At 50.7% G+C, this 9,864-nt stretch overlaps 1 protein-coding gene across 1 annotated transcript in view; it reads left to right on the plus strand.

Moving 5' to 3' along the window:
• The window catches only part of Zap70 (zeta-chain (TCR) associated protein kinase 70kDa), a 29,418-nt gene extending 20,896 nt beyond the window's left edge, over positions 1-8,522 (plus strand). Inside the window, exons 5-14 of the mRNA XM_013019860.1 lie at positions 1,984-2,122; positions 2,212-2,296; positions 2,377-2,423; positions 2,620-2,671; positions 3,397-3,589; positions 4,075-4,281; positions 6,454-6,646; positions 6,721-6,861; positions 6,962-7,074; positions 8,052-8,522. Of these exons, the coding sequence (XP_012875314.1) occupies positions 1,984-2,122; positions 2,212-2,296; positions 2,377-2,423; positions 2,620-2,671; positions 3,397-3,589; positions 4,075-4,281; positions 6,454-6,646; positions 6,721-6,861; positions 6,962-7,074; positions 8,052-8,175 (1,294 nt within the window). The 3' untranslated portion in view covers positions 8,176-8,522. The remainder of the gene's footprint in view (positions 1-1,983; positions 2,123-2,211; positions 2,297-2,376; positions 2,424-2,619; positions 2,672-3,396; positions 3,590-4,074; positions 4,282-6,453; positions 6,647-6,720; positions 6,862-6,961; positions 7,075-8,051) is intronic.
• The last annotated feature ends 1,342 nt before the right edge of the window (positions 8,523-9,864 follow it).

Here is a 9,864-nt window from a genome sequence, read left to right on the forward strand (position 1 = left end):
GTTCCAGTGAGATAGCTGGCTCCCAACAGAAGAGGTTAGAACCAATTAGTTGCTCTACTTGTTAATGTTGTCAGATACTATATGTTGTTGTTGTTGTTATTATTATTGTCAGGTCCTCTAGCTTGCTTGGCTTGGTTGATGCTCTAACATGTGACCTGTGTCTCCAGACTGACATTTTTTGTTGGCTATCTTGGAGATGGAGTCTTGCAGGTTTTTCTACTCAGGCTGTCCTCAAATTGTGATCCTCTGGATCTCAGCCTCCCAAGTAGCTAGGATTACAGGTGTGAGCCACCAGTGTCTGGCTTCTATATATTATTTTAAGAATAAAGACATAAGTCAATTTCTTTGCCCATGCCTCTTGCTGAAGGACAAGTTTAACCTGCAAGTACAGAGAACTACCAGTACCTAGTAGGCTTTTTACTTACTTATTGCAAATAAAGTCGGCTATGTGGCACTGGAATATAAGCAGTGACACTACCAATATTTCAGCCAGTGTGATATATTTCTGCTCTTTCATAAGTTTACATTTCTCCTTCCAAAGACAGTATTTGCCATATAACACACCACCCTAAATAGTGGCGTACAACAGTCATTTATTCCCTCTAGGCAATCTGAGCTGAGTTTAGCTGGGTGAGTCTTCTGGTTTCCTGAGTTCATTCATGAGTCATCAGCTGGGAGGGTGACTGGAGGGGCATGGTCCCAGATGGCTGCACTCACACATCATGCCATGCACGGACAGGCTGACACCCCTGGGTGTCCCATGTGGCATCTCCAGGTTAGCTTGGTAGGCACAGAATGGTCAGGAGCAGCAAGAGAGGACAGTAAGGGCTTGGTGCACAACTCTTTCTCAAGCCTCTGTGTGTGTGTGTCATGCTTGTAAATATCATAGGAGCTAAAGCAGGTCACTTGGTTAAGCTCTGATTTAGTACCTAGAGAAATAGATTTTTATCTATCAGAGAGAACAATTGGTGGTGGTGATGGTAGTGGTGGTGGTGGTGTGGTGTGTGGGTGTATGTACAAGTATTATCTATATACTTGGTGTTGAGTTTCTCTTGTTTGCTTAAAACTTAAAGGTGTGGCCCTTTGGAAGTATTTTTACTTTTAAGTGAACAAGTCTCTAGCAACTGTAACCTCCAGACTAGCCCACTAATCTAAATTATTAAAGTGATTTCCTTTGGTGGAACATTTGTGTTTCTTAGTTTGTGTTCAGCGTTCTCACTGCCACACCTTCCCTGATTTCTTGTCTCTTAAAGTATCCCCAAGACAGTTGTGGGATAGCCTGAGAACTGTGTCATCCTTCTTTGAATGACAGTTGTAGATACCCTGGGAACTTTGTTATCCTCATCACATTGTCTTTTGGGGAATAAGCCATCCAGGAAAGGACAGGATGGTCACAACCACCCCTCTGACTCTCACTCAGGCTCTACTGTGGTGATGTAGAGGATATTTTCCTGTTTTAATCTAAGGAAGGGCCTAATGGGCAGGTGTGCTCACAGTTGTCTGGTTTACCAAGTATCTAGGCACAGAGATGCATGGCCTGGTGGTATTTATTCAGCAATTGAACATGCATGGTGGGGCCTGCAAGTTTACATTTCTGAGGAGTCTCACTCATAGGTTACTTGATGTGGCCAACCACAGGTCAGCTGTTTATATCTCAGTGCAATCTCTGAGCTTGGGGATTGGCTGTCCTGTAAACCTTCTACATATACGTGAACCCTCCCCCTGCATGACCAGCTGTCCTTCCTTCGTTGGAAGTCGACATTAACATTTATGCCAATGGTTCAAAGAAAGCAGTTGTGGAAGATGCTGATTGGCTTCAACATGAGTTTCATGTGACAGTTCTAGTGAATGACACCCAGTTGGCCTGTGTGTGTGTGTGTGTGCGCGTACACACGCACACATGCATGCATGCACACTGAGTGACACTGAGTACTAAAAGGGCCCTCAAGCTGCTGTAGGGCTGACGCCCTCCCTCCCTGACAGGCTGAGGCCCCGGAAGGAGAAAGGCACATATGCACTGTCCATGGTCTACGGGAAAACTGTGTACCACTACCTTATCAGCCAGGACAAGGCTGGCAAGTACTGCATTCCTGAGGGGACCAAGTTTGACACTCTCTGGCAGGTAGGTGACCATGTACCTTGCTCTGGGGTGATGTTAGATCAGTATCAGGGAGACGAGGAGACCCACCTGACACCCTCTCCTCTCCATAGCTGGTGGAGTACCTGAAGCTGAAGGCCGATGGGCTCATCTACTGCTTGAAGGAGGTCTGCCCCAACTCCACTGCCAGCGCTGCAGGTGAGGGGGGCAGTCGGGGTGAGAGGGGTAGAGATGCAGGAGGCTAGGCCCCCATCTCACTGCCACTTCTGTGCTCTCAGGTGCCGCCGCTCCCACGCTCCCAGCCCACCCATCCACCTTCACCCAGGTACATCAGCAACACCTAGGGGCCAGGGTGTGGTGGTTGGCCCCTGGGGAGCTGGCATGGAGAATGACTGGGTTGCAATGGAGGGAAGAGGGGCTCCCAGAGTACAGCCCTCGGGAGTCTTTGGCAAGCATGGATCTCGTGGGGGGCCAGGGTCTCAGACTGGGTTCTGCTAACTTACTGACCCCATGACCTTCAGCCTCAAAGACGGGTGGATACCCTCAACTCAGATGGATACACCCCTGAGCCAGGTAAGCCAGCACAGGTGGAGGTTGGGTGGGGCTCATGTCTAGTCTCAGAGAGTGTGGGGAGGAGGAGGAGGCCAGGCCTGAAGCAGTGGATGTGCTTTGCCCCTGTGCCCACACATGCCTGTGTGTGTGGATATTCCAAGGTGTGCTGACATGTGATGGGGGAGGGGAAACACTGGCCCCAGAGCTTCCTTCCCTCCCACCCCTGCCCCGAGACACACAGCCTGTATGTATGACGTTCCTGGCAGATGAGAAAGAGGGCAGGTAGCTCATTCCCACAGTGAGACGGGTGGAGATGGGCAGACTCACTTCAGAGCCCACAATCTCAGGACACTGTGCTGCAGGTGCTCACATGTTTCTTGTATGTTCACAGAGACAGCCTTGTCTCCATGGTTACACAACCTCTTCAGCAACCTGGTACCTGCGCTGTGAGGTGCGGTTGCAGACAGGGACAGGCAGATGCAGTATGGGTGTACACCTCCCAGCCGGCCTCCTAATTAGGTCTGATGAACAGGGGACCCGCAGATGTGAAGGCAACTGTGTGTAGTATGAACACACACACGGACACACACTAACACCATGCTCATCCATATGTCTAGGCATGCTCTGGGGGATGGCATCCTTGTCTAGGGTGTGTCTGTCCCCCTGTCCATTCTCCTGATTTGGGAGTACCTGACTCTGTGTGTGTGTGTGTGTGTGTGTGTGTGTGTGTGTGCACGTGTGCCCAGCACGTCTAGCATCTCCAGAGAAGCCCCGGCCAATGCCCATGGACACAAGTGTGTATGAGAGCCCCTACAGCGACCCTGAGGAGCTCAAGGACAAGAAGCTCTTCCTGAAGCGCGAGAACCTTCTTGTGGCGGACATTGAACTTGGCTGTGGCAACTTTGGCTCCGTGCGCCAGGGCGTCTACCGCATGCGCAAGTACGGCTGTTCTTATGTGGGAGGAATGGGGGACGTGGTGTCTGTCTGTCTCATCAGTCTACTTAGAAAGCAGACTTTAGGGCATGCTGGAGGACTGTCTGGACAACTTAGGGACACTGGAGAGGGGGGTGGGGACGCAAACCTGGGCCAGCTGTAGCTGCAGCACAGGGGACCTGCACAGAGGGGTCCCTTGTCCTGTACTGACTATTGGATAGAGGAGGGTGTCACTTTGGCTGAGGGAGTGACTTTGGTGAGTCTCTCCAGTCATGGTGAGGGCGTGGCTATAAGCTGTCCTCAGTTGATGCTCCTGGCAGCTGGGAAAGTAAATGCCTTTGACTTGATGGGAGTGGCAAGCCAGAGCATCATCACCCAACTTAGGGGAGAAGCGAGAGGTGGGTTGGGGTGGGGTGGGGGTGCAGTGGGATATTCCAAGCTCACACTTCTCCTGCACTCACCTCCGGCATGGCTGGCTGTGCTCCGGGCAGGAAGCAGATTGATGTGGCCATCAAAGTGCTGAAGCAAAGCACAGAGAAGGCAGACAAGGACGAGATGATGCGTGAGGCACAGATCATGCACCAGCTGGACAACCCCTACATCGTGCGGCTCATTGGGGTGTGCAAGGCCGAGGCACTCATGTTGGTCATGGAGATGGCAGGGGGCGGGCCCCTGCACAAGTTCCTGATTGGAAAAAAGTGAGCATGGGTGGGCTGGGTCACCGGGGAGGGAAGGGCAGAGCCAAGATGCACATACTCACATGTGGGAACCATCTATACACTCATCTTCAAGAATGCTGCTACTCAAGGATTGGAGAACTGAGGATTGTGGTTTGAAGCCAACCTAGGCAGACACATGGACAAGACTCTTTAGTTTCATTAACCAGCAAAAAGTTGGAAGTGGGGGCATGGCTCAAGTGGTAGTACATCAGTCTTGAGCAAAAAGCCAAGCAAGAATGCCAGGCTGAGTTCAAGACCTAGTACTGGCACACACACACACACACACACACACACACACACACAGAGTATGCATGGATATCCAACCCTTACACCTTCCATATTCACATTCATGCTGCAAAGCAGAGATGCTGAGTACTCTGGTGGCAACAACAGGATCTACCACAGGGTTCTGGTGACAGTTAAAGATGTTGATGCTTATGAAGTACTTAGACAGCATTTGACCCTGCAGACCAGAGCTTCGTGAATGTCAGCTCTGTCCCTGCCACTTGGAGTCTCTGGGCCAAATCCATCATCCACAGGAAATGGCTAATAGTTGAGTGTAACATAAATCGGGGCAGAAAACTGCAGCCCGCAGTTTGCTTTTGCATCACATGATATAGATTTTTAAAGAGTTAAAGACCCTTTAAGAACAAAGACCACGTGACAGACATCATATGTGGCTGGCAAAGGCTGAACTGTTTACTTTCTGCCCTTTACCTAAGTTTGATCATTTCATTTGTGTTCCCAAACTCTTTCCCCACAGGCACAAGGTTACACTCACTGAGGAGTGTTTTGCTACTTCAAACTCTGTGCTGGGGGCAGATGCCTTTGCACTGTGTCCCCGTCATACATTTAGTCATAGATGGACAGCTATCTGTTGGGCAGGTTTTTGGTGTCAGGCACTTGGGTTATTAGTAAATGAAAGAGGCAGAGACCTTTACCCTATTTCCTGTCTGGAGAAGAGGCAATAGGAATACTTGTGATGTAACATTGAGCAAGCTAGGAGACAGATTTTGTAGCTAAAAAGCTGGGCAGGCCAAGGAGGCAGAACTGTCAGGATGAACATGGTGCTTGAGCAAACAAGGAGGCTTGCTGAGCCCCAATCTGGGGGAAGAGTGTTCCAGGCAGAGGGTACATCTTGTGCAAAGACCTGAGGTTGTGGGTAAAGCCTGGTGTGGTGGTGGAATGAGGAGAAGGGAGATGATGTGGGCTGAGAGATGATGGGGCAGATGGTGCCCGTGAGAGGTCTTGGTCTTTTACCTGGGGAAAGGTGGAAGCCCTGGGACCCAGGCTGGGAAATGGGGGAAGCGCTCCATTCAGACACAGGGAGGGCAAGCCTGTGGGATGGCTATGGAGAAGAGAGGCAGGAGGCAGGGTGGAGCCTAATGCTCCAGTCCAGAAGAGAATGAGGGTCCAGGTGACAGAAGTGGGAGGATCAGCCGGGCACTGGTGGCTCACACCTGTAATCCTAGCTACTTAGGAGGCTGAGATCTGAGGATCTCGGTTCAAAGCCAGCCCGGGCAGGAGAGACCATGAGACTCATCTCCAATAAACCACTCAGAAAACCGGAAGTGGCGCTGTAGCTCAAGTGGTAGAGCGCTCGCTTTGAGCTGAAGAGCTGAGGGACAGCGCCCAGGCCCAGAGTTCAAGCCCCATGACCGACAAAAAAAAAAAAAAAAAGAAGTGGGAGGATCATGGAGGTATTCTCAGGTACAGCTGCCAGGGTGAGGACAGATTCTTCGAAGGGTAGGGCTGTTGGAGATGGGGTGGGAGAGCTCTGTGTGAGTGTGTGTGTATCATACATGTATATACATTTGGAGACCTTCACTCAGGGCTCTGCTTTGGTTGTATTGGAAAAAAAATCCTGAATTTCCCAGGGGATACAGCAAGGTACAGGCAGAGAAATCAGCTTGAGGGTTCCAGCGTGTACTTATAGACTGGAGTCTCCAGACGGGACAAAAGCAAAGGTTTTGTGGGTTTTGCACATACCCGTGTCCTCATCCTCTTGCCTGGCATATAGCAGCTGCTCAGCAAATGTTTATTGAACCTGTGGTGAACTGGTGGTTCCTTGTCTGGGTTAGAGATGAAGGCTTTGGCCCTGGAACTTAAGCTGTCTTCTCCCTGCTGATGTCGCCTTCCCCTTCACTCAAGGGAGGAGATTCCAGTCAGCAACGTGGCTGAGCTGTTGCACCAGGTGTCCATGGGGATGAAGTATCTGGAAGAGAAGAACTTTGTGCACCGAGACCTGGCCGCCCGCAATGTGCTGCTGGTCAACCGGCATTATGCCAAGATCAGTGACTTCGGCCTCTCCAAGGCGCTGGGTGCTGATGACAGCTACTACACCGTGAGCCTGGGTGGCTGGGGCTGGTGGGTTGAGGGTCCCTGAACCCTGGCTTAGCAGTATCACCCCCTTCCCAGGCTCGTTCAGCAGGGAAGTGGCCTCTCAAGTGGTATGCACCCGAGTGCATCAACTTCCGCAAGTTCTCCAGCCGCAGCGATGTCTGGAGCTATGGGGTCACCATGTGGGAGGCTTTCTCCTACGGCCAGAAGCCCTACAAGGTAGGTATGGGCAGAGTTGGGCACACGGTGGGCTGGGGAGGGTGATCAGGATGTTGTCCCCCTAGTTACTCATACATGTCCTTGGCCTTGGCTTGAGCAGAAGATGAAAGGCCCAGAGGTCTTGGACTTCATCAAACAGGGCAAGCGGATGGAGTGCCCACCAGAGTGTCCACCAGAAATGTATGCACTCATGAGTGACTGCTGGATCTACAAGTGAGTGTGTGGGTGGGTGGGGCCCTAGCTTGACCAATCCCTGGGCCTGGGGCATGAAGGGGGTCTTGGGGTCCAATCAGCGTCACTGTCACTCCCCAATGTTATCCCACTCAAAGACCCTTATCCAGGTCACAGCCTTTCTAACACTTGCTATACTTAGTCCATCTGCATCTCTGCTCAGCTCTCTACCAGCCAACACTCAATGTGTGACAGACTCTGTGAAACTCTAGTCTATACTTACTCAACATCTAACACTAGTGCTCAGACATTGGGCAATTCTCTAGTGTCCAGCCGACTCTCAGCACCTAATTATTGAGAGAGACAAACAGTAAGACCCAAACACTCAGTATACTCAGCTCCTCCACCGATGTGCTCCCCAAATACCCCATCAGACAACACACCCAGATATTCTGTCACCTTACACTGTTTGTGCAGCAACAGCATTTCCACACTTGATGCTCCACCAGCCTGCGCTTAATGATGTGACCCTGAAACACTCAAGCAGAATGGATGACCCATCTCTCTCCAAAACATGCAATTCGGGCTCCATCAGAACATAACCAGCATGCCAAACCAATAACCAAGGGGGCCTGTGTGTGGCACCATAGCACATGTTCTAGAACTCTCCTTTCCCTCTTCTCTCCCTTGTCCTCTTTTGCACTGGTACTGGGGCTTGTACTAAGAGCCTTGTACTCTTGCTTAGCTTTTTCACTCAAGGCTGACTCTACTACTTGTGCCACACCTCCACTTCTGGTTTTCTGCTGGTTCATGGAAGATAAGAATCCCATAGACTTTTTTGCCTGGCTTCAACATTAGAACCTCAGATCTCAGCCTCCTGAGTAGCTAGGATTATAGTGTCAACCCCCAGTGCTTGGCTCCCATTATTTTTCTGAGCCCTGAAAGCCCACTGCAACCAAACCCTCTCCACACCTCTCTTCGCCTGAAGATGGGTTCTAGATCTGCCTCACTTCCTGCAGGTGGGAAGACCGCCCAGACTTCCTGACAGTGGAGCAGCGCATGCGGACCTATTACTACAGCATGGCGAGCAGGGCCGAGGATGCTCCACAGTGTGGACAGGGGGTGGAGGCTGCGTGTGCTTGAGTTCCAGCAACTCTGACCCTGTGAGCCCCATACTCAGCCTTTTCCTCTCTGCTTGCAGCTGGTCCTGGGAGTGACCATCTGGTTGAGGTCAGCTTGGCTTCTCCCTCCCTCCAGTGGGGATGTCGTAAGGGGCACCTGGAACCTAAAGCCCACACAGCCCCCTCCCACTTTCTACCTGGTCTCCAGACCTTTTAGGCTGGAGAGGACAGAAGGGGGGGCATGCTGGGAAGCCTGGTTTGGGACTGGTACCTACTGAGGGTCCTGGGCTGAGAGGGCATTGCTCACAAGGAGCCGAAGCCTAGAGTCTCCAATGAAGGTAGCTTCAATCGTGGGAATAAACTCTTTTCTCTCTCACTTGCATGCCTCCTCTTTTCCCAGGAGACCTGAGTCTGGAGGGGGTGGTCACTGGAAGACATGAAAGACCTGAGTGGTCCTTTCATGAGCCAGGCCTGGACACACCTCTAGGGAGATGGGGCTGCTCTTCTCACTTTCCCCCAACCCTAGGAGCATGTTTCTGTGAATGAGGTGCTGGGACAGAATGGGGAAACTGAGGCCAGGTGGGTATAGGCGGGGCTCAGAGCTGTGTACCCACCAGACCTCAGCTTTCCTGTCTGCTTTCCTGGCTTTCCTGTCTGCTTTCCTGGGGTGCAGAGGTGGGCATATCCTATCCGTGATGACTGTACATTGGGATCACCTGGACAGGTTTCAACAAATCCCACCTAGTCCCAGCCCCCAATCAAGTGCTACAGACACATATAAGTATGCTTTCAGGTCTCTAGATTGTCCTGTTACCGCTCCTACTCAACTGCTGCCCTCTCCCTGGGCCTAATTGGTCACAGTTGAGGTCTTTACCACCTGATGTCTCTGCCCCCTTGGGTTTCCCCAACAGGTGGAATGAAATGGAGGCATTTCTTTTCTTAGCTGTCATTGGCTTTCTCTCCAGCTCCCAGCCAATGCCTCATCCCGTTGATCTGAGTGATTGGCTCAGGGGAGGGCATGTCACTCACTCAGAGCCAATGAGAAGCAAGGAGATTTGCTGGGCATTCTGGGCAGGTGAACTTTCATTTTATTTATGGTGTGAACCCAGAAGCGCTGGAAAGCCTATGGTCATTTTATGAGACTACGGGAGAGTACCTGGGTCTGCAGCATCATTGTGTGGAGTGGGAACATGATGGCCAGGTAGGCAGCTGCCAAGAGGAGGTCTAGAGCTTTGGTGACATGTGAGTACATTGTCAAGCCACAAAACTCAATATGGGACAATACTATTAACGTCTCAAATATATCAGCCCCAGTTCTAATTTCCCATTTGCTGTTGAGTTTTAATAATTTCAATGTAAGTTTAAATTTCAATGTAAGTTTAAATTTAATGAACTTTGTATTTCCCCAGGAAGTTTCCCCAGTTCTACAGTCAATGTCAGACACTCGGCCACATGTGTAGCTGTTTTGAGGTTACTTTTGTAAAGGTTTGGGATAGTTTTTAAGGATCTTCAATCCCCACCAGATGGTACCCTCACCCCCCCTTCCCGCCCGACTGGATTCAAAATAGACAAGAGCATGATAATTGTAAAGGTAAATACATAGAACTCCAACTAGTTCAATTTCATTATTCTATGTGACTACTTGGAGATCTCTGGGTATAGACCTTGCCTATAATCCCAGGACTTGGGACTCTGAAGCTTGAAGATCATA

Source organism: Dipodomys ordii, unplaced genomic scaffold (genome assembly GCF_000151885.1).
Source record: "Dipodomys ordii isolate 6190 unplaced genomic scaffold, Dord_2.0 Scaffold47, whole genome shotgun sequence".
Taxonomy (NCBI): domain Eukaryota; kingdom Metazoa; phylum Chordata; class Mammalia; order Rodentia; family Heteromyidae; genus Dipodomys; species Dipodomys ordii.